The sequence below is a fragment of the Thermobia domestica genome, chromosome 15 (assembly GCF_964235325.1).
Source record: "Thermobia domestica chromosome 15, izTheDome1.hap1.1, whole genome shotgun sequence".
Classification (NCBI taxonomy): Eukaryota; Metazoa; Arthropoda; class Insecta; order Zygentoma; family Lepismatidae; genus Thermobia; species Thermobia domestica.
Window position 1 is genome coordinate 73,917,113 of NC_137468.1, and position 26,505 is coordinate 73,943,617.

At 34.4% G+C, this 26,505-nt stretch overlaps 1 protein-coding gene across 1 annotated transcript in view; it reads left to right on the top strand.

Annotated features, from left to right (window-relative positions):
• The window catches only part of LOC145671082 (neuronal acetylcholine receptor subunit alpha-10-like), a 1,484,349-nt gene that overhangs the window by 1,372,476 nt on the left and 85,368 nt on the right, over positions 1–26,505 (top strand). The window contains exon 6 of the mRNA XM_081739825.1: positions 18,096–18,279. Within this exon, the coding sequence (XP_081595951.1) occupies positions 18,096–18,279 (184 nt within the window). The remainder of the gene's footprint in view (positions 1–18,095; positions 18,280–26,505) is intronic.

The window sequence follows — 26,505 nt, forward strand, 5'->3', positions numbered from 1 at the left end:
AGAATGGGTAATTATTGAGACAAAAATGAATAAAAATAACTTTGTTGTTGCTCCATGTCCGGATTGAAAAAGAAATAATGTATAACATAGCACCCCTCTCCTAAAATGTTGTTGATACAACGACAGTGAGTTTCTCGGTGTAAACGCGCAGACAGAATCGATGTAAGCAGTGCTAATATATATTATATTCATTTCTTAGCGAAAGATTATGAGACAGACTTACAACACGAACTTCATAAGCTACCTGTAAGAAAAAAAAGTACCGCCTTCATGCAATTTCTTCTCTGCATATATGGAATTGGCATGGAATTGTTAAGAACGAACAGACAGGTTCGTCATTTAGGGAGAGCAGGAGGGGGCAAGTGCCCTCCCCCCAAGAGTTTGAGTAATACATATACTTTAATCGATTGTCTACTAATATACTAGTACAACACGTGAAAATCTTATGTTGCTGGTGCTCTTGCCCCCCTCAAGCGAAGTCTGAAATGACGCTTCTGCGAACAGAAGTAAAAGGTTGAGAAAATAATTTATTTTTCAAACATATGAAGTTGAAGAACTTGAAAGAAATTTAAATAACTAGAGTCATGGATGCAGATCCTGTAGGACGAGCAAAAATGTTAGAAAATAGGATTTGCCCATTTTGTCCCCATAACTTAGTGAAGCCAAAAAAATAATTGAGACAAACCTGATTGGCTGCTCTCTTTTCCGCCAGTAATGCTCGCTCAAAATTAAATTTTCCGTATGCCAACATGTAGTGTTCATTGCGTTTATTCTTATTTAAATATTCGCTTTAACGTTTAAAATGGTTACATGTGCAGCTTATGGGTTCGTGTTCGTTACCTTCAATGGAGCTTGCGTTCTTATTTCCGTTGAGGCTTGTGCTCACTTGGGCTAGGACTCATCCTCCAATAAGGATCACACTCAGGGTGCGATCCAGGATTTTCTGAGCGGGGGTGCACCAATAATTACCAAACTAACCAATCACACTGAAACTCTTCAAAGTGACACGTGACAATATTCTTTACTCTTGACAACGCTGATACATAGAACGGGGGAAGAGAGTATTTTAAAGAAGGTCGCATGTTTTCTTTCCTATTTGACAAATGTTATATTGTTTTGCTTGGTGAATCCTTTTCCTTCAACCTTCAGAAAAGCGACTTAATGTATTGCTTTTGCAAAGCTCTGCTTTCTCTTAAGCCCCAAACGGAAAAATAATGGCAGAAAGTTTCGGAAAGTATTGCCATTTTCATTACTAGCTTCTCATTTTAGATAGTTATATTTACAACGAAGGGGTGCACGTGCACTGGTGCACCCCCATAAATCCGACCCTGATCACACTCACTAGACTGCTGGGAGCTCGTGCTTACTAATTTCATTTGAGGTGGAGGCGCGGTAGCTCAGTGGTAGAGCGTTTACCTTCGGTGCTTGGGGTCCCGGTTCGATTCCAGCTCGCGCCGTGTGGACCTTGTGGTGGACAAACACCGTGCTCGTTTTCTCGAAGTTCTCCCGGTTCCTCCCACTTTCTTCATTCCACCATTTCATTCATTTCTCATAAACAGCGTCTCCTTTAGTCTAACCGGCATAAGCGTGGGACGTAAAACAAAGATTTCATTTCATTTTCATTTCATTGGGGTACACGTTTATTGAGTGTGGGCTCACTACACTCAATAAAGCTCGGGCTTACTAATCTGAACTAGAGTAAGGGTCACTACCATTAATGACCTCGTGCTCAATGACGTCAGTGGGGCTTGCAATGAGTTTATTACTTTCAGTGGGGAAAGCGTTCACTATTCTCGTTAAGGCTTGCTCTTACTCAAGCTTGGGCTCATATCCTTCAATGAGGCTCGCGTTTACTCGGTCTCGGTCTCACATCCTTCAGTGAGGCTCACTCTCACTAAGCTCCTTGGAGATCGCGCACCCTAATCTATTTCAAGCGAGCACGCGATTAGTTAGGTTCGGGGTCAGTAATCTTAATTAGACTCTTGCTCACTCGTACGTGCTATCTCCCGTCAACTGGGATCGAGCTCACTCATCAATGGGGCTCAAACTCACTGACACCAGTGTGTATTAATGTGAGCTCGGGTTCCATATTTTCAGTGGGGTTCGAGCTATTTATTCTCGTTGAGGCTTGCGCTTTCTTGGTCTAGGACTCACATTCTTTAATGAGGTTCGAACTCACTAGGCTCCTTGGAACTCGTGATCTCTAGTCTCCTTCGGTCACGCACTTACTTGGATTCGGGCACACTAATCTGGATTGGACTCGTGCTCACTAGTGTTGGCTCACTTCCGTCAGCTGGGCTCGATCTCACTACCATCAATATAACTCGAGCTCACTGATACCAGCGCGGTTTTCACTAATGTGGTTCATTACCTTTAGTGGGCTCGTGTTCATTATTCTCGTTGAAGCTCATGCTTATTTGGGCTAGGGCTTATTTCTTTCAATGAGGCTTGCACTAACTAGATTCCTTGGAGCGCATTGGAGTGCTCTCTGATCTCTTTCGGGCAAGCGCTTACTTGGGCTGACTTCAACACTCAGTGGGACTCGAGCTCTAGTAGGGCTTGTACTCATTTTTGTTTCGGCTCACATCCTTCATTCAGGCTCGTGCTTAGTCAGGTTCTGGCTCAGATCCTTTAATGAGACTTGCAGTTATTAGCCTCCTGGCACTCGCGCTTACGAATTTTATTCGGGCACATTTTTCGCGAACTAAACCCAAAATATAGTAGAAACACATGTAAAAACAAGAAGATTTGTTTGAGCAATCTCAATCTAATAAAATAAAGCCCAAACAATGAAGAAACACAGTGCAAGGAAGAACAATTAATGCGTTCCGGGTTCTGTGACTTCTGAGGGCTGCAATTAGAATTATCACTAACATTTCCTATCAATATTCATAAAACAATGACAATGAGTGGATGATAACATTAATATAAATGTATTATAATATAGCAATTTACCCTGCGTATTTGTAGTTAGAATTAGTAATATTTTTGTCTCTATGTAGTTTCAACAATCAAATGAAGTTAGAACATGCTCGGAGTATACAAAAAGTATTCTATATGCTAAAAGCAGAAGACGCGCTTTCCTCTCTTCCGCGCGACGTCACACTTAAAGCGACCAATGTCAGTTTGAATCGCATATTTAGCAGCCCCTGGTATAACACATACAAAAGTAGGTATACAGACCTATATACAGATATGAAACATACAGGACTATATACCTACTTTCGGGCCACTCTTATTGTGAAAGAGATTCCAATAGGGACGTCAGTTTGGCAGTAGTCCAACAGAGGTGCAATTGTTCACTCTGTGTTCAAGTTATACCTATTTATTATAAACAATTGTATAGTAATAACTAATGAGAGCAAAGTGAATCTCTTATTTGTAGGAAACCTTTCCCTCATCGCAAACAAAACTTAAAATGATGCTGGATACGAACCAGCGACAGAGAGATCTTGTGGCAAGCCAAATCTCTCTGACTTCTCGATTATGCAAACTGTCTATATGGTCCTTCTGAATTATGTGTTATTCAAGTTGTTAAGGACTGAACCCATTCTTCTCCCGAAACCCATTGACTGACAAAGAAATGTATTCTTTTTTTTCTTCGAAGGGTACAAGGATTTTAATGGTTCAAATAAATTCAACTGATTTCTACTTTAAGTTTCTCTAAGTGTTCTTTGTTTTGTAAAGATAAATTTTGAAATTGTTTAAATTAAATTCGATTTATTAAGAAGTTTGGTTTACATCCTGTCCGTGTGTTCTTCCGGAAAACACAAATTCTTAACAATTATTTAATGGATCACCATCATACTTGGCGAGGACATAGAAGATCGACTTTGTTAATGGACGTGGTATTCAAACTGAAAATGAAGGAAGTAAACTATTTACAGTTTTAACGTGTATCACTATAAATCAAGAACGGTAATAGATAACGAGAAAGGGTTTTCTTCAATTGATTACACGTCCCAAGGATAAATTTCATGTTCATCCTTAACTGTCTTCTAAAACCGGAAATGGCAGAAATTCACTACAACTTCCGGTTGCATAGACCAAAGAAGCGATAAGATAGAGCAAGAAGTTTTCTTTTTCTTGTAATCGATTTAGTGTTCTAAAATATTTACCATCTTCTCTCTTAACCCTATATTAAAACCGCAAGTGGCAGAAATCAAGAACTTCTCGTTCTAATGTTGATCGCTAAAGATTAAAAACGGTGATAGCGAGAAACAGTTTTCTGCAATCAGTAAAGTGTCTCCATTTCCATTGTAATATATCCATTAAAATCGGTAGACGTAGAAATCTAGTACAATTTGCGGTTTCAATACAGAGGAGTCCAAACAATGCACTCGTTATTTGTAATTAAATAATTTTTAAACAAAAAGATTTACATTTAGTGTCACCTACTAATCTAATGAATGCTATAATGTAAGGTATTAAATTTGTCGAGGTAAGCGGAGCTGGCAGTTTATGCCGCGCATGCGCAGATGGTTTGTTTTGGAACTAGCCAGTCTTATTAGTCAGTGCAGCAGAGGACGATCGAGTAGTAAAAATGGTTGAGGTTCGCTTATTGTTTGTTGAATGCATCGCTGTACTGAAATGGTACTGGAAGTACAAAAATGTTCATGAGGTACAACCGCATTGGCAGATAAAGGTGGGAATACCACTACCAACACGCCGAACAACTGCCCACATTCTCAATAAATTCGAACCCGAAAGGAAATTTTTATCCGGCCTACCACGAACAGCTACAAATCCGGCGTGCAGTGCTGCAGTATTGCATCATTCAGCCGATTATCACAAAAATCAGTGAACCAGGAAGTGGACGAAAGTGGAAGAATACGATCAAGTGTATGGCGCATTCTGAAGAAGACAAAGTGGGAAGTATACATTTAAAGATTGCTACATTCGATGAATGAGGACGACCTAGATGAAGAATGGATAAGGTGAATGTTTTCAGTACATAATTGGCGAGGATGTGGAATTTGCTGGAGACATTCGAATGAGTAGACTAATTGCGCCTACTCATTCGATTTTTTTAATATTTCCTCTACAAGGGAAGAAAAAAGAGTCGGGGTTGCAAGTGTTGAAATAAGATGACTATAGCTCGAAAGCCTTTAATATTACAGATGTGTTACTAATATAAGAACTACGCGGTCATGGGCTGAGCGCAGGGATCCGGGGACGAAGTCTCGCCTAGCCGAAATCTAATCTCTCTATATATAAAAGAAGTCCTGGAAGAATGTGTAACTGATCAACGCCCAGACCGAACCACTTAAGCTAGAAACTTGAAATGTTGATAATGCAACGGATTTGTGACGTAATGTATCATGAAGGAAGGATGTTTGGAAATTCGACGAGGATGGGGCGAAATAGAAGTGACAACTATTATAGTAAAATGTCCACCTTATCTCTGAATCATAGAAACCGGAACATTGCTCTTTGTTGCTCTTTGGTGCAAACTTCTAATGGAAGGGCCCTGATCTATCTACAACGAAAGGAAGAGAAATGGAGGAATTAGGATCAAACTTTCATAGCATGACTACAACAGCATAACAATAAAACAGAGGAGGTCAGAGGTCAGGATGAACAATATAAGAAGGGTTACGTCAAAATTGTGGATAATTTGACTTACCCTCGTACATTTCTAAGAACTTACAGTGAAACGATAATCTAGAGCAAACATTATGGAAAACTAGTATATTATCAGGGAATTTATGTATCAGTACAAAGTTCCAAAGCTCTATCTAGTTCGAATAAAATTGCGTGAAATTTAAGTTGGAAAATATTACACTATCAAACAAACAAACATAAAAGTAACCTAACAAATTCATTATAGAAAGAAAAGAAGCAAAAAAGAAACAAGAGAATGAATGAATGAAATAAAAGGCAAATTTAGAGAACATTATTATAAAATAACTAAGTTACTCTTTTAGAAAATTGCTCTCTTTTTCCATTCTTTCTATTCAGAATTTTTAGTTGACATTTTATTCTGCTGATACAGCTCCTTTCTTATCACAGCTAGCCTGTTGAGTCAGTTTTCCTATCTACTTCCATTAATCATGTCTTTATCCGATTAAAAGGTAGAGCAAAATCGCTCTCAATAAGTTGTGGCTACAGGAAGCACGTATAACACTTCCAACGCTTTCCCAACGTTACAGGGCTAACCTGTATGGCAGAAACGAAACGATGAAACCTATATCTTGGCGTAGGCGTATTTTCTCCATTTTCTAAACCCATTTTGCTTTCTGAACTAGAAGCTAAATATGCATTCCACATCTCAAAGTTCATATATTTACTAAAACCTAAATATACATGTGACATTTCAATGGTTGGCTCATGCCATTTGCAAAAATTGATAACTTTAGTCTAGCCTAATTCTAACGAAATTAACCGAAGGATTTTTTTTTTATTTTTCGTTTCAGATCTTCACAATACGCGTATATATACATATAGGGAGTCTTATGTGTCTATCCATCCGTCTGTCTATTGATTATTTATTCTAAAATGGCATTATCTTTACTGTTAAATGAGATTTTTTAAAAATTTGTTTTCATAAAATTATTTAATTTTCAAAATTTCCCGTATTTTTTTCAATCACCCTTGTAGTTTACACTTCCGATTTCAGTATTGATCTGTATGGAGCAAAATTGTAAGAGATAGGCCTAGCTAGAAATGGATTTTTGATATGGATACAGCTTCCCAAAAATAAGTATCATTTTGACCTTTAATTCTATTGAAACCGAAAGCGATGAAAGGCTGTTTATATATATATATATATATATATATATATATATATATATATATATATATATATATATATATATATATATATATATATATATATATATATATATATATATATATATATATATATATGTATTCAGAGTTCGAAGAACAGGTTCCATCTCTGACATGATCCTTCTATTGCGGCCAAAAGTACTAATACTTCCAAGCACTAGTACTACTAGTGCTAGTACCTCCGGTTTCAATATTGTTTGAAAGCCTACAGTAGTTTCTCACTATAAAGTGAAACTTAACTAGTTTTTTAAATGTCTTTCATTTGAATGATATGCGAGTGGGAGGCTCTGGTTGCTATGGTAACGAGTCATAATAACAAGGCAAGTCGTCGTATACGTTTTACATTAACAAGGATAAAAAAATTGTTCACATTTGTCATTTAAAAAGACATAAACGTCGCAAAGAATTCAAAATATTTTTCTAAACTGACAAAAAATTCTTCCACCAAAGTGGAGAAAGAAAACGAATAGTACGTAAATTTAGCGGTATGTAAGTAGAGATCTGCTATTAATGAATTTTTTTATATATTTATTGACTTTCAGTTATGATATGTTAATGTCTACATACTTGTCATCCTTACCTGATTTGCTTAAAAGCTCATCATATCTTCATCAAATTAGGCACTGTGGAAGGTCTTAGTAAGTTTGGCATACATATAAAACATTATGCACTTTAAAGCCTTTTGTTCCTGAGTTCTGGGCCATCAAAGTTGAATCGTAGACTTTGACTGACAATATGCACATATTTTGAAAACATACAAAACAAGTCACACTTCTAATAATTTATACGCAATTCTTAGAAATAGAAAAAATAAATATGACGGAATTAAATGGAAAACTAAAAGTAATTAAATCTAGAGTTTTTAACTGTTGAAATATTGACGTCAACCCTGCTACGTATACTGGATACAAATATTAACCTTTCGTCTGACAATGGCAGGCAACGCCAACGCGCCTTAACAAATTTTAATATTTCCACCTCTGGTGTAACATTATTGCTTGATATTTTCACTCCTTTAATTACGATAAACGTAATTCTACGCTACAAAATAGTCAGCGTTTATTTATCTTAACGCCGAGTTGTGAGGTCGTACCGAACACCGGACAAGATGAAAAACCGAACTGTCAGCTTAATTACCGCACGGTTGGCAACTCTGAATAACACTTGTACCAAAACTAGAACTTTAACTACGAGGAAGGACCCAAAAGAAACCGGATTGAAACAGCGCTGCCGTTCCTAAGCATAGTAGAGAGTTCTCCTGCTAGATGGGTCTATCCCTGCTAGGTGGGTAGTTCCCAGATCAGTTGGCCAAGCGGCGTCTGTCTATGTGGTTAACGTTTAATCGTATTATTGTTTTTCTCAACTGTTCTCGTTTGCCGCCTGCGAAATCGTTATGGCAGATTCAAAGGAACAAGGAGTGTGTTTGCTTCCTACTTGGAAAATCGGAAACGAAAACTTACCAAATGCTTCAACAGGCTTTCAAGAAGGATACTATGAACAGCACACAATTTTTTGAGTGGTTTGGGAGCTTCAAGTGTGGTGAGATGAGTGTTGAAGATCATTCATGGTCTGGGTGCTCTTCATCATTTCGAAACGATGAAAACATCGAACAAATCTGCCCCAAAATCAGCGAGGATCGTCGTTTCATGATCGATGATATTTCAAAGTGGCAGGAGTGAGTTGAAGCTCGTGCCAGCGTGAGGTTTTGCAAATGAGACATGTTGCCGCTAAGTTTGTTTCTCGACTGCTCACACATGATCAAATCATTCGTCTGAATTTGAGCCAGGACTTGAAAAATCAGATTGAAAGTGGTCCAAACTTTTTGACCAACATGATGACATTTTCCGAGAATTAAAAAAAATCTAAAAGGAAAATGTTTTGATGGTGTAGAGGCTGTAAAAAGAACTTCGCAAAGCACATTAGACGATATAAAAGTTCCAGAGTTCCAGAGGTACTTCAAACAGTGGGAAATAAGATAGGAGAAATGAATCGCATTTAATGGAGAGTACTTTGAAGGAGACTGAAAGAATTGTGTAAAAAAAATGTAATAAGTTATTTTTTAGAACGAAAGTCCGGTTTCTTTTGGGTTCTCCCTCGTGTTTTTGATTTAGATTCTGATTAAACGTAAAAACATAGTTTATGTTTGCATTCAATTTTCCAGTTTCCGTGTAAAATCCTCAAAAATTCGAATTTGTTGGATGAATTTCGAGTGGGGGTATTACACCCCCAACACATTCCCTTTAAGTTCGCCCCTGACCACAGTTAACACGTAGTTACTCCAGATGTGGATCTAGAAAGTAAAAACTGGAGAGCGGGCAACCAGAACCCAGACTGTGATATATACATCATGAGTTTACTATCAACTTTCAAAAATATATATCAGTAATAGCTTCAGTTAGTTTTGTCACTCAAAAAAACTGGAAGACTATGCTCCCCTGGTCCTGAGTTAAATTCGCCATTGAGTTACTCTTCCTTTATCTAAGCAGAGTGCGAAAGTAAATGACATTTCCAAGAATTTCATTTATACTTTTGCTACGGCGCTAAAGCTTTGCCGCATTTTCAACAATTAAGAATGTAATAATAATAATAATAATAATAATAATAATAATAATAATAATAATAATAATAATACGTAAATAATTCAATTTGAAGTTGTAATTAAATACTTTTTTTCTTATGTTCCCAAAGATTTTGATGTTCTCTCTCTTAATTATCTAATTACCGTGCAACGCACATTATCACGCTTCGATTATAGGAAACTAATTAGCAGCTAGAAATTAGATAATCGTTTTATTTTATGAACTTTTTTTTCTATTATCATTTCCAGCGTCTTTTTCATTTTTAGTTTTTCACTGTTGTACTTTACTCTTTCAGTGAGAGTATTTAGTAGATTTGAATAGAAAAAATGCAATAATTGTTATAATTAGGATTCAGATTTATATGATTTAAAAATCTTTGAAAACTATGAATATATTTATATCCTTAAAATGACAACATCTTGTTACGATACTATACGTCGGAGGTCCCTGGTTCGATTCCATCGACGGACTTTTGGATTCACGACATTAATTTCTCTGGATTATTTTTTTTCTTTCCTCGGAAAGTTCAATTATGTTGTCTCAAGGTTTCTAGAAGCATTTTTGTATGCCTTTGTGTTTTATTAAAGATAAGTGCAATAGCAGATTCCTAGACCTGCCTAGACTACGTCTTACCACGGCTAGACAACGTTTATGACACATATTATTATTATTATTATTATTATTATTATTATTATTATTATTATTATTATTATTATTGTTAATAATAATAATAATCATAAAATAAGAACATATATTTTGTAAAGGGCAATAATCAAATAATAAAATATGTTATTAGAGATTTAAGAAAGATAGTCAAAAGGAAATATCTAGAGGCTAGAAAAATTTACTTCTTAACGTTGGAAAACAGTATTTATAAACACAGTTTGTACGTCTGGAGAACATTCAAAAATTCACGTAACAAATACCAAAATAGATAAAGTATAATAATACATCAGTGACAGAAATTATAGACATAAAGACTATTTTAAAGTTCTATTTCATAATTCTTTCTAACTCCAACCAAAATTTTAAACAATGTAAGGTTATGAAACAGACAGAATATAATCATAATTTCAGGTCTATTTGTATTCCATCTATCGCCCAAAAGGAAGTAATTGAAAAAAATCATTAAAATTAAGGAGAGTAGTACACCTGGACCTGATAACATTCCATATTATATCATTAAAGCCTGTTGTAATAACGTAGCGTTAAATTCAGCAATTATATGTAACGTATCGTTAAAGACTGGAGCATTTCCTTCAAAATGGAAGCAAATATTTTTTGTGCCGATATACAAATCTCGCGATAGATATGATATTAAAAATTATAGACCTATGTGTATTCTCTAAAATTTTTGAATTAATTGTACACAAACATTTATATTTCAATCTAAAGAATATTTTAACTGATCGCAACATGGTTTTTATAAAGGTAGATCGATTGCAACAAATTGTAACCATTTTACAGATTTTACATATTTTGCACTAAGAAGTAATTTACAGATTGATGTTATATACATCGATATGTCAAAGGCCTTTGATTCCATTGATCACAAACTACTTGTAAGTAAGTTACCGAACGTTGGCCTACCACTATCTTAAATGGTTTGAAAGTTACTTATCAAATAGAACTTTTAAAGTAAAAATAGGCGAAGTAACATCTAGTCAAGGTCAAATAGGGAAGGGAATACCTCAAGGGTCTGCCCTAAGGCCGCATCTTTTTTCTTTGTTTATCAATTATCTACCACAAAAAGTCAAGTACTCTAAAATGATTTTATACGCAGATGATATAAAACTCTTTGTAGTTAATAATGAATATGATAATTATCTCCTACAGAAAGATTTAGATGCAGTTAATCACTGGTGCGAAAATAATTTATTAACGATTAACTCTGAAAAAACTAAATATATAACATTTACTAATAAAACTCAATATTTTGTTAGCAAATATAAAATTAAATGGAGTAAGAATAAACAAAGTAGATCAACTTAAAGATCTTGGTATTATTTATGACAGGGCAATCAACGAGAAAGTCAATAGGTTTTATCTTTAATCAGTGACCTGATTTTATAAATGGTTCTTCTTATGTGTATTTATATAAGACACTTGAATTTGGTTCAGTCGTTTGGAAGAGTATGTCTAATATACTTGTTAACAAAATCGAAGCAGTACATAAATGTTTTATACGACTATTGTGTTATAAAATGAAGAAAGGACTAGTATTCACACGAGTACGAATATTGGTTAACTTTTGGGGAACTTCAATATCTATCAGAAAGAACGAAATTTATGGATAAATACTTCATTCAAATGGTATTGGATAATAAATATACTAGTGATTGCTACTTGGAAAATATAGGAATAAGAGTGTCAAGTTATAGTATAAGAAGTCAATCAACATTGGTAGCACTAAATTCAAAACACGAAATATTGAGGAGAGTTGCAATATCTTATAACAGTTTAAAATGAAGAACAAATGTTGAGAGAAACAATAGAGCAATTATTTTATTTATTTTACAAAAATTAAACTGTTTTAACTGTATGACGAAGGACTTGATTTTGTTGTTATTAGCTACCGTCGGGATATCTTTAGTTATAACATATTGTTCAAAGAACAAATCTTTTATGTGAAAATATGACAATAAGAAAATATTACAAATTGTCTGGTCTGTTTTAAATGATTGTATAATGGTTTTAACATAGTGTATTTTTGCCAACGAGCTGTTCACAGCACTGAAAATAAAGTTATTAAATTATTATTATTATTATTATTATTATTATTATTATTATTATTATTATTATTATTATTATTATTATTATTATTATTATTATTATTATTATTTTCTGTTGGAACGTGTTTGGACACTGTACAAAATTAGAAGACAAGTTGTAGAAAATGTATACCAATAAACTATACATAGACAAAGAAAATAAATATTTTAAAAGGTCAATTTGTTTGATATCACTTTTACGTATGTAAATAAAAGATACGGACCACTGCACTGAACTTCTTTTGCATTGATTCCTTAAATTAAACCATTGTTATTACTGAAACATTTATTTATGAAACACAAACAAAATTATGTATTCGGAAAGCTTCTTTCGAATAAAACTCAGCCTCAAAAGTCAACTGCTGTTTGGGGCTTTCCAATGACAAATGACTACCATGTATTAGAGTTATTTATGAAATATATTTTTATAAAATATCAGCAAAATCGCATGAGTCGTATTTTAGGAAATAATAATAATAATAATAATAATAATAATAATCTTTATTTTAGTGCCGCGAACAGCTTTTGGCAAAAATACAGCACGTGGTATCAGAGTATTACATTGCGATGGAATAATAATACTACTAAAAATAATAATAGGTAAGAAAACAAAAAAATGGTACTAATATAAAACACAATGTAGATAAAAGTCAGTTAAGTAGAAATAATTCCTTATCAACGCAAACAACAAGAAGCTAAGAACAGCAGTCATAAAATTACATTTCGCTTAATGTTTCTAAAACGTCATTGATTAAAAACTATCAGCCAGATCACATAAAACTTTCACATTGTTTAATACAGGAAGTCTAAAATGAGCTTAAAGAATATGTCAATCTTTTTAAAATTTCACATTTTCAATTCAGAGGAACTAAAATCATGGTATTCCTTATGCTATGATTTGGTACTTTAAAACCTATATTTTGTAAACAATATTCACTGATATAAACGTTATCTAGTATTTTTTGCAAGCATACTCTGTCGAAATTTTTTCGTCTATTCATAAGACTTTCCAAACCCCAATAATCAATCCAATATTCATAACTATGTGAGTAGTAGCTCATTTTCATTTTAAAACATAGCAGTCAAATAAAACATTTTTGCACAGATTCCATCTTGTTTGTCAAAGTGTTAGAAATGCTGTTCCAAATTACCGAACCAAATTCTAATTTTGGTCTTACAAGTAATTTATATAGAAATACATACGTTTTATCTCTTTGAAATACAGGCCACTGTTTAAAAATAAAACCTATTATCCTTCTGGCACCTTGTACAATACAATTTATATAATTAGAAAACTTTAACTGACTGTCAAACGTAATACCTAGGTCTTTAATAATGCTTACTTTCTCTATTTGTACACTGTTGACCTCATATTTACTAACATAATATTGTTTTATTGGTGTATGTCATAAAATTTGTTTTCTTATCATTAATTTTTAGAAAATTATTTCTACACCACGTGTTTACTACATTGAAGTCTTGTTGCAGTAAATAATTATCGAACTCGTTGTTGACTAATCTGAACAACTCCATATCATCAGCATATAGGAGAGTTTTAGAGTATTTGATTTTTCTGTTAGGTTATTTATTATTATTATTATTATTATTATTATTATTATTATTATTATTAATAATAATAATAATAATAATAATAATAATAATAATAATAATAATTAAAACGAAACTACCCTTGTCAACATTTTTGTGACAAGTGATTTGCATATCATACAGTTATTAATGACATGAACAAAATCGTCTGATAATGCATGAATCTTTTCCCAGAAATACTCATCTCCAAGAATAAACTACACCTCTTGAATTTCTTTAGGGGAAATGAGTTATGCCATATTGTTTGGTTATTAATAAAACGTCTACCGATGAAATATGAACAAAATCGTTATTTTGGGAAAATCGTTTGAGAAGTAATTTTTGAGAAAATCGTTGTAGAAAAACACCTCCAAGAATAACTACCCCTTTTGATTTTTATCGAGGTAAATAATTTATGACATACTGTCAGGTTCTTATGGAAATATTTATCTACGAAATACAGTATGAAGAGATCGTTTGTGTCGTTTTTGAGAAAATAGTCCGGTAAACTCACCCTCAAGAATAAACTACAACTTCTGGATTTTCCATACAAAAGCTACTTTTGCCATACTATTGATTGTTAGAGGAACATTGGTTTTGGAATATAAATGAAATAATTAGTGCCATTTTTGAGAAAATCGCAAATATTAACTTTCACTCTTCAATAAACTACCCTCAACTATTATTAAAGGTAGGAAGAAAATTCAAAAAGTGCCCCTAGGGAAAGTTATAAAAATATCTTAAGTTTTGAAGTTGGTCTTGATACGTTGAACGGTATGGCCTCTAGGTAAGTGAACATCTTTACAATGCGAGGACCGAACATACATCCAAAAATCTGTTTTTCGATATGTAGAGGTTATGAAATATGTAAATACGCTGAAATCTCGAATTGATTTTTTCACGATCACCATACTCTTTTTCTTTCCGATTGTCCTCTAAGTAGAAATGGTGAAAATAGAGAAAAATCAAAGAAAAAAATAAAATCACCCTCTCAGACAGCTATTTAATAGTATAGCAGACTAATATAATAGCAACTGTGTGCATCCAGTTAGGTAATTAGGTGTAATTAGTATCAAGAACGTAGACGGGGGTTGACTCGTTTCAACCATTCCCACTTTAATATAGTGATACCGAAATGGATTTTTTGCTTGCATGTAATACGTTCCATTTGTGACTCTTTTGCACAGATAATTTGTTATGAAAAACAATTTTGTGTTTAAAGAAAAAATTACTTCCCATAAACTCTATTCTTAACCCTACACAAGATATCAGCGGATCAGCTATTTACTGCATTCCAAATTCTTTCAACTCTTTTTCCTTTTCATAGGCATCAAAATTTACCACCAGTGTTTGCGAATAGAGAATATTTAAAAAGAAAGTGTATGTCTAAATTTTAGTATTATTATTATTTAGCTCCGGCTCAACTACCTTGTTAGAATGCACGATCTTGATGTGCATGCTTTCTGATTCTACTCATACTAGAAGCACTAAACTTTTCTGGTATTGGCCCAGCATCACAAGGCAATTGAGGAGCTATATGAATTAAGAGGTAGCAAACTCCTGTTTAGAAAGCCAGAAATAATGGCACCTCGGAGCCGATGTGCTGGCCACTCATCTCCCAGTTGAGCTTGAGCCATCTCGCTAGTCATAGTCTTTCATGGCTGTAACGTCACGGAGGTTAATTTATTATTTCTTAGCAAATTTCATCAGTATTTCAATATTTGTAACTAAAGAAAACTGAAAAGAAGGTAACTTCTTTCTTATCTGTCTTGCCTGCATATCAGGTCGCATTGTTTCACATCGAGAAATTGCTTAAGAACAGGTTTCTTGTGTTCAAAACTAATACGGTGAAGATATTCTATTCAGGACCGACAGGGATTTCAAGAAAATCGTAGACCTTTACGTTGACGGCCCTAGTACCCCTTGTAATTGTTACAGAGACATGAACAATACCTCATTGTAAAACTCATGGAACACAGATTTCAACAAGCTAACTTTTGTGCTCCCTTTGCCAACTCCGTATAAGAAAAAGAAAATTTAAAAAAATGAGATTTTGTTGTTTCTGGAAATTTCTGAGACTGGCAACACTGTTACTTGTCATACGCAGGAAAAAATATTTCCACATGTACGCCATACACTGGGTACAATCACGTAAAAAATGACGGGCGAAAGTTTGTTACCAATTGAGAAGAAAATCCGAATATGTTTCCTACGAGAATCACCCTCTACATATTTTTCGAAATATTTTGGTCTGTCCTGAGGTTGACAGCCCTAGCGACGCCCCTAAGTGTCACAGAGATATAAGCCATAGTTGATTGGAAATTTTATCGGACACAGATTTCAACGAGGTAACTTTTCTGCCCCCGTGCGTACGACAAATAATAGTGTTGCCATAAACTCACAAACTTCCAAAAAGTGTATTTTCCCGACTTTTTGAATTTCTTCTTCTCTTACGGGTTGGAAACGGGAGGAATAAAATTTACCTTGTTGGAATCTGCGCCCCATAAGCTTTTAACGAAGTATGTTCATGTCTCTGTGATAGTTAGAGGCGTTGCTAGTGCTGCCAACGTCAGGATCCATCGAAATATATATATACAGTATATATATATACAGGATGATTCTCGTAGGTACGATGTTCCGAATTTTCTTCTCCTTTGCTATTGTATCTTCGCCTTCCGTTTTTATATGATTGTTCCGAATGTCTAGCGTACATGTGACATTATTCTTTTTCGGCGTACGGCAGATAACTGTTGTCAGCGTCCCACAATTTTCAAGTAATATCTTTCTCTTTATAAAACAAAAATACACTGAAAAATGATTAAATTCAGTACCACTTGCAAGCTCAGTGACCATACGCAAGATATCACTGGTTAGTATGTTTATTTATCTTTATTGACACCACTTTTTATGCTTGTAGCTCCTTTGGGAGAAGAGTTTCTCTCCCAATGCTGAGAGGGATGGGAACTTAAACATCCAAAATTTTCCGCTGCAGGACCAACGATCCTTCCTGAAGAGAGAGAGACCAAAATCATCTCTCTGGGATAATTAGGAGCTGAGCTACAAAGGTTTAAACTGCTGGCTCAGCTCTTAAGCCCTTGGTCCTGCTTAAACGAATTAACTATAGCATATAATTATAAAAAGAAAAAAATAAGAGCAAAATATTTTTAAAAGGCGGAAAAATTTGATCCAAAGGAGCTGGAGAAAAGTAACACTCGATGTAAGGATACCACAAAACAACGGGGAGACACACAGACGCAAAGAAAAAAGATAGACAAAAACGTAAGCCGTAACTGAATATCAACTGCTAGTACCGACACAAAAAGTTACACATACCACGCTTCAACGTAACTCGGAATCCGAGATTGCACGTGTCTGGAAGTGTAATTCACGAGTATCTTGTCTGTCTCTTTCACTAACTTTACCTAGAGGCAAGAACGGTTCTTTTCTAACTGTTTGCGTTCAAGACACTTTTCTTTTTTTTCTTTCTTTCTTTTTTTTTTTTTTTTTTTTTTTTTTTTTTACTTTCGAGCCACCATAGGAGAAAAAAGTATGGTGATCGTGGAAAAACCGAATTCAAAATTTATACATTCCGAAAAAGTTATATTTCGATATTTGTCCGACTATCAGACGGACATAATTGTGTTCATTCACCGTTCAATGTACCTGCACCAAATTTTAAACTTAGGGTTTTTATAAGATTCCATAGTTGCATTTTTCGAATTTCTTTCTATCAGCAAATTAAGGGTAGTTTGCTGGAGAGTGAAAATTGGGAATTGTGATTTTCCTGAAAACGGCTTTAACGATTTTGTTTGAATTTCGTACATCAATATTTTGTTAACAATCCTATACTGTGATACGTCATTTCTGTGGGAAAAATCCAGAATGGGTAGTTGATAGCGATTTTGTCCATATTTCATAAATGAATATTTCGTTAGTAACCTGACAACATGGCTTTTATATTCTTGCAACCATGTAAAGTAATACAGGAAACTGCATGTGTCCCCTCCCAACATCCCTTTCAACTAACAACACCATGTAAGCACAACAGCAGCAATTCTAGGAAACAAATGCATTAACTTATCAAACACGTAGTACATTTATATACATATTTCGTTTGCTGTAGCTTTCTTAAAAGAAGTATATTTTGAATAAATGTATATTAAAGTGTAATTCAGTTACAGTAGTACTAAACCATGCTTTATGATAGGTCTATCGTAAATTATTCCAATCTCCTTTAAAATATAGATTAAAGAGCATGTAGGTAATAATTGTTAACAGTGTTAATTAAGAAATGTGTTAATGTTTACTATTGATTCACTACAAAAATTGTTACATTCAAATGCAGTATGTCTTCTGTATTTTCAAGTGCTGACAGCCAGTATAATTCCGCCATAGTGAGCACGAATGTGATAGTGAATCACCTGGGAAACTTGACGTGGCTTAGCAGCGCCATCTTCCGTTCTTCATGTCACATCAACGTTGAATATTTTCCCTTCGATGAGCAAAGCTGTACTATTAAGTTTGCTAGTTGGACCTACGATGGGTTTCAGGTAAGTCTATAGTTTTAGTTGTCAAATGACATTTTCATGTAAAATATTTTCTTATCTCTTCTACTGTCAAAGAAATTAGGAACTTTCAAGTAGACTATAAGGTAAAGGCTAACGTGTTCGAGAACGAATAATTTTTGGTTGACTAAGCATTCCTAATTTTTGTATTTATTGAAACGAGCGAAGGTTCTACCATTTGACACGATTGACATGTGTATATCTGTTCGTCAGTGGCGGATCCAGACCAGGGCTAGGGGGCCTAAGCCCTCCAGTTTTTTCAGTGACAAAATAATTTGAGCTATTATTTATATACTTTTGAAAGTTTATATATATCTATCATAGTCTGGGTACTGGCTGCTCCCCCCCCCCCCCAGTTTTTACCTTCTAGATCCGCCACTGCTGTTCGTCCGTCTGTTCCAGGATAACTGTCGTAAATCTTACCGATTTTAACTAAACTTGGTTTGTTTCTTTCTTTAACACGAAGAAATATCCCTATTGTTTGGGTTGCAATCAGTCAAGTATAAGAAGGAAAAGGACAGGGGCACACCAAGAATTTTTTGTTGGGAGGGGTCCAAACTTTAGGGTGAAGGGGGTACAATGCTACAAGCCAAGCTCTTAGCCAGCCCAAAAATGTATTGGGGCCCGGTAGAAGTTAAGGGGGAAGATCCAACCATATTATAGTTCATTTGCAATACTACCGTGAAACTTTTAGGGGGGCAGTAAAAATTTTGCGGGATCGGCCCCCTAGACCCCCTGTGGATATGGGCCAGCTACAAGCCACTACGTCTGTGCTATATTGAACAGGTATTATTCTGCACCGGAAAAGACGATAAGGGTTAGGGGTTAGGATTTAGATTTGTTAGGTTTCGGCATTTATAGGCCTAGCAATTTAGCCTGTCATGTGTGAGGGATGACGTCCCTCGGCGTGCACACTATCCGGGGAAAGGGAAGGAAGAAAGGATTGCGGAAGGAAGGAAGCGCCGTAGGACCTATAATTTACGTATCACCCCGGTATTTGCCTGGTGTAAATGAGGAAAATTCAGGAAAACCTCATCAGGGTGGCTGGCCTGAAAAAGCTTTTCACACATTTTTGGCAGAGTGCCCCCACCGGAAAAGACGATAAGTGATTCTAAAATATATTTTCCTACCTATATTTTCAGGAAAATGATAGAACTAGATTATTTTTAGATGAGGGTGAGTACAGATGAAATGTAAGATCAAATTTTCATACTACATTAATCATTTCCCTGTTAAATAAGTACAGTTTTATTGAGAATGTGTACAAATGTATGTTGAATTAGAAAGTTTAATTGTGGGTCCGGAACCGGTCCCCCCTCGTAGATGCGTCCCTGATAAAGGAGGTATCCTGTGTTGCAAGTCTGCACATGTATTTACAGCTACCAGCATTAAGTTATTTCCCCTGAGTGATATAACTACATTAGATCAGGTTCAATACATCTCTGATACCAGAAATGCCTGGATAGATGCAACCCAAATTACTCTTAACATTTCAAGCAGTTAGTAATCCTATGAAGTACTGAAACAGGCTATTGCTGCACAGTTGAAGCACAAAACTTTCTCCATTTTAAGATTAAACTCTACTGTTTGGAGCGTGTTGTCCAACGACTGTATGAAAGATGTATGGCAGTCATGAATTATTTCACTACATACTTGCATACTACAAGAAAGAAAAGTTACTGATCATACATGGCTTAGAAAATAGTTCAAATGAGCTGAAAATATCAAATCTGCAACAATTGAAAGAAATAAGTTTGTAAATCCGTGTCTCCATGCTTGTTCCTACTCAAATTCCCAGTCATTACGGCATCTCTTTCCTTCTTCACAGGAAAATATCTTCGTTATCGTACTGAGTATGGATTGAAAATGAAAGTAAAACGTTTTGAAAAGCTTGAACCTGTCGGAATTCGAAGGCGGGTATTCTATGTTCAAATCCAACGCTGTAACCTTTTACGCCGACACTTGACACTTATTTGAATGTGTAAAAACTTTTTGCAAGTTGGAAACTCTTCTTGTAAGATTTGACTAGATACTAACATCTGTATGAAGATAAGATCATTAGTTGAGTTAATTAATTTTACCACCACATTTTATTGTTTAGTTAATTGCAATGCTATTATTACTTCATTATTATGTACGATCATTCCAATCTCATTATTTCATAGATTTAACCTATTTTACATGTTATTATGGCATAAAAATGTAACGTTTACGTAACTTATAATTATTCGCCGCAAACTCAGGCGTATATGATAGTAAACAAAACTTAATCTGAAGCAGAAAATCATTTGAGAAAACGTCAAAAAGTAATGAGATGGGGTAAGAAATAGTCGAGAGTTTGCGTGAATAGTTTGTTAATCATGTGTTCACGTATTCAAATCCTGGAGTAAGTCATGTTTTTCTTCTAACCAACCCGGAAACTAAAAACATTTCTTTAAATAAACTTTGGCAACTTCTTTCCTTTCAAAAATGAAATGAAATGAAATCTTTGAGTTTTACGTCCCACGGCTATGCCGGTTAGGCTAAGAGAGACGGTGAAGATGAGTAATGAATGAAATGGTGGAATTAAGAAAGTGGGAGGAAACGGGAGAACCCCGAGAAAACCCACGCACATGGTGTTTGTCCACCACAAAGTTGGGATCGAACCCGGGACCCCAAGCACCAGGGGTGAACGCTCTACCACTGAGCCACCGCGGCCCCTCTTTCCTTTCAAGTTCAATTAGGATACAGTTTTATATGAACTGTAAATGTAAAATTCCATAGCAAATATGACGTTTTAAATATGTTTAATTTTCTATTATTATCTTCAATTGCGGAAGACCAGGATTCAATACTGAGTAGGAACTAATGTAGTTCGTATCCCACGTTGTATTATGTGTCCACGTCTTCCATATGCTCCAAGACATAAAACAAGTATATTTGTCTCTTTTGTCTCTTATTTTCTTTCTTTCTTCGTTTAGAAAGTATGTTGTTGATAATATTAGTTTGAAGATACGAAATGTTCATCTGCAGAATGAAGAAGGTATTCTGTTTTAAAGGTTTGCAACTGTCAAGAGGAAGTGAAATATTTTCTTCCTTCGTAAATTAAGTATTATATGATTTATTTTATTATTTATGTAAATTTGGAAAATATGTGTTCTAAAACACTGTTCGAGTTTTCTAATGCTTAATATCAAGTAACAAATATTAATTTTAAGTTTTTGGCTTCATGAAATAAGTATACTGTACCTGTTTCCTTCTTTATTACTTGTAAAGACAAACAAAAACCGTCAAGACTCTCAATCGCCTCTGATTCACCTGAAGTTAAGCTGTCAAATAGTAAACAACAGTTTTCGACATACGGTTTGAACCTGTTTTCCTTTTGCTTGCGTTGGACGAAAGAATATTTTCTTTGTTATCTGTCCAATCAACATTTCACAACAGATAAAGATACAAGTATGATTTAAATTTGTGCATATTAAGCAATGAAAAATATCTAGTCGAACTAGTTAATTATATAGAATACTAGGTACATAGACTAAATGATCATTTATGTGCAAAAATGCATGCGATCAGTTTCTATTTGCGAAATTTTAATTTTAAAAATCATGTGCCTAGAAAATTGAATAGTAGAAATATTATCAAACCCTAACTTACATATACACGATTTTATTCTCATTTTTCTATGACGGACTTTGAGATATTTGTGACTATTAGGGAGTTTAATGTTCCTTTCCATTCCCTTTAATATAAGAAGGGTGTTACATTAAAACAATACTCAGTTTTAATCCAAGACAAGCACTTCGCCAAAGGGAAAATCAGTATCATACACGGTAACTATAATAAGAACAATATAAACATGTCTTCATTCATTTTCACAGAAGTTGTGATTTTGTCGTTTAAAATGTGTAACAAGAAAAAAGAAATGTTCTATTTGTTAAGAAAACCTTGCCCAAAAAATTTGTAAGGAATCATAGAATAATAGTTGGCTAATTACATTTTAGCCTCTCTTTCAGCAGTTCAGCGCAGGATTCGAATCACATACCTCCTACCGAGAATTAAACCTTGTCTCCCCCACTTGAGAGGATAATCATAGAATAATAAACATACTTAATAACTTGTTTTCAGCTATGGCATTTTACATGTATAATTCGTATAAGACTGTTTTCTAATCGAATTTAAAAAAAAAAGAATTTGCCAAATAGTTTATGCAAAGAAATATTCTCAGTTGTCGGGTTAAGTTAGGAACACGCAATAAAAAAAAAAAAAAAACACAAATTTCACCTGCTCAAAGGTTTGAACACATGAACATATGGTTAAATGATTAACAAAATCTATTCATTCAAACTGCTCGATTATTTCTTATGCTATCTCACAACTGCTTTTGACTTTATGTAAAGGGCTTTTTTGTTCGATTCTAGGTCTTTACTGTCAGATACGACTGACTTTGAGCTAAAATATTGGAAGTTACTTCTCTTACAATGTACAAATGTAGTTTCGCGCAAGTCACTTTTTCTTTTACGTCGCAATAACTGATGTAAAATATGTTGAATCTGTGAAATAATGGAAGTTGGAAATGATCGTTCATATTAATAAAGCAATAATAGAATTGTAATATCAATTACCTAAACAATAAAATTTAATGCAGAAAGTTAATTAACGCAACTAATGATCGTCTCTTCGAATAGAGCTTAGTATCTTACATGAAAGGTTTTCAACTAATCTAACAGTTTTTATACAACATCAAGTAAGTGTAGATGTAAGTAAGTGGTTACAGTGTTAGATTTCAACACAGAAGACCCGTGTTCGAATCTTGCAGGTCTGAACTTATTAACATACTTCCATTTCAATTTCAATCCCTACTCAGTATGATAAGCAAGATTTCCTCCTGTGAAGAAGGAGAGAAATGTTGGATTGTAAGAGAATTCGAATAGGATCTTGAATTGAGATAAGTATTTACAAACTTATTTCCTTTAATTGTTCCATATTTTATATTTCTAGTTTATTTAAACCATTTTCTAACGTATGCAGGATTAGCGTCTTTTTCTTCTCATATATAATAAGTAGTGAAATAATTCAGTATGCACACAATGAGTTATGCCTTTGATATATGGTACTCATTGAAAAACACGTTCCAAACAATTGAGACTGTTCTTAAAATAGAGAAATTTCTGTACACAGAGTAGTCCAACGGTTTACTGATTAATTGAAATATTACGTGTAAATTTGGTTGCATCTGTCCAGGCGTTTGTGATACCAACATAAGTACTGAACAACCCGTCTTTATCACAGAAAATTAGTCAGAAGAAAATTAGTTTCGCCGGTGACTGTACAAGTTAAAAAGTTTGTGTATGATATTTCATTCACATAGAAATATCGTTTCTGGATGAAGGAAATTATGAACAGTGAGTTGTATAAAGTTTCAGGTTTACATTTAGTAATCCAAATTCATAATTAGTTTTTAATTAAAAGCTTAAATGTTTCTAATAGACTATCATGTACGAACTGATAAAGTAAACACTCTTCTCAATCTGTAAAATGGGGACTTCTGATCTGGTGTAAGCGTGGTTCGACTACTTTGATATATTGCTTCTCACTAGGAGATTTACGGAAGTGTCACTCACCGATTTGAATGAAACTTTGCACACTTGTAGAACATCGAAAAATAATCGACACGTATTTTTTTATATCGGCAATAGTGAAGACTTGAGGGCGAAAACCATCCTTTGAACGTTGGGGGTGGTCTTTAAGCATAGACAGAAAACAACCATTTAATTTAGAAGAAAACATACTGTCAGAGGGGCTTTAGGACAGCTGATTCAGAATCTGACGTCAAAATTACAAAATTCAAAATGGCGCACCCAATATAGTGATTACAATTGCAAAATGTCTTCTTGTTTGAAATTCTCTGCTCTTAGCCAAGAACAATTATAGTTGGTATGGGTTACTACGAGAAGGTTGCAGACCGATTTGAAATCATTTTCTATTGATTTGAAACCCCTTTATTTTAACGGAATGCTTGATTAAAGTGAGTCTCTGCACCTCTCCCTGTTTGGGGTGCTTATGTATAATGAGTCCCCTTGCCTCTCACTATATCAGAACTTCACATAGCCTCAATTGTTATAATTATGAATTTATTGAGAAAACGCTTCACAGTAATGATATTTCGTTTTAAAAAAAAAAGTTGGAATAAACATTGCAAACACTTCACAGTAATGATATATAAAAAATGGCATAACGATACATAAACATTGTTTACACCAAGCTCACCTTATTACAGCAATAAGTGTGACAAATCGCAAAATGTAACACAATCCTTTTACGAATAACTTTTTGTATCACGCATATCTAATAGGATTTGCAAATCTGTGAGAAGAAAACTGCTTATGAATCAGTGATTTGGATCTAATTTATATTATTGCGGAGATGTACATTTATGTTATAGTTGTAGACGATAATATCAGTAAAATGTATCAAGAAGTTTTTCCACGGTCTAAAGCCGAACACATCAGGGGCTGAATCCTATCAGTTGTTAGAGCCCAATGGTTTCTATTTTGAGGTACTCTTTTGTTCGTAAAATAGGTTGAAAAGTTGATTAATTGTGACCACTCTACGAATCTAATAACAAAATGGACTTTGCATTAGGCGCTGGGAAAAAGAACCTCTTGAAACCATGATCTCACAAGACCTGATGTTAATTTTCCCGAATTTGGACATTTTCAGATTAAAAGAGGTTATTTTGGACTATAGGGCCAAATGTTACATTCTTTTCCTGTAATATAATTAACAAAGGTGATAACAGAACACCATTTTCAGAAATTAAAGGCTGTATGGTGTAGCTGTGAGTCACAGATTTATTGACTGCGCCGCACTTTTCACTGTTTGCGTCTCTGTAAACTCTATAGTGAGAAATACAGAGACTCACTTTATTCAAACATCCCATTAAAATGAGTACAGAAAGGGGTTTCAAATTGGTTTGCAACCTCCTTGCAGTAATCTCTGACAACTATAACTGTTCTCGGCTAAGTGCAGAGAATTTCAAACCAGAAGACATTTTGTAATTATAATCACTATATTGGATCCGCCATTTTGAATTTTGTAATTTTGACGTCAGATTCTGAATCAGCTGTCCTAAACCCGCCCCCGGGCAGTATGTTTTCTTCTAAATTAAATAGTTCTTTTCTGTCTATGCTTAGAGACCACCCCGGACGTTCAAAGGATGGTTTCCGCCCTTAAATCTTCACCATTGCCGATATAAAAAATACGTGTCGATTATTTTTCGATGTTCTATAAGTGTGCAAAGTTTTATTCAAATCGGTGAGTGACACTTCCGTAAGTCTCCTAGTCAGTTAGTTTGTATTTTGCCCTCCCGTTTTTAAACATAATTTTACTCTGCGGTAGAAAATACCGCAAAGATGCACACTGTTTCATGATATTTTCGAAGGTATTAAAGCACTTCAGCTCAGTCCAATGATTCCTTTTCCTTATTTAAAAAAAAAAAAAAAAAAAAAAAGTACAGTAACCTAAAGTCCACAGAGGAATCCTTAGACATAGCAGAACATACGTATAAGTGATATTTACAAAATTTAGCCTATCGACCAAACTTTGTGGCATTTTATAAAGGACCTAGGGAGCCGTATGAAATCCAACAAATTACTTGTAGTGCAAACATTTATCCCAGAGATGTCCATATCAGGGAAAGACGAGGCAATTAGGAATAACAACCTATTTTATTTATTACTTCTATTCATATGTAAAATCTACATTACTTTAGACTGTTTCTATCCAAGAGTTTGAACAATAACACGAAACGGTCTGAAACGAATTATTTGATTAATTAATTGATTGGTGTGTTCGTCGTAACGCCAATTCGGAGGCTATTTGTCTCTCTTCTACCAACGGAAAAGTAATTGCCGACACATCCTTTTTTTTTAAAAAAAAAAAAAAGCTTCTAAATTAAAAACAATGAACAAAACTAAAACTTCTAAAAAGTATAAACTCAATACAAACAAGTAGCAGTGCTTGTGTACACCACATGAAGGAGTTTGGTTTCTACGACAATATATTTTCTCAATGATTATTGAAACCGGAAGTGGTAATAGATTTCTATCACTTCTGGTTGCAGTAGAGAGTTCAGAATTGAGATAAAATGCATTCTTGAAACGCATAAAAATGATTACAGGGAGCCGCTTCTCGCTATCTATTACCGTTTTCCCTCGATAGTTTGATCAA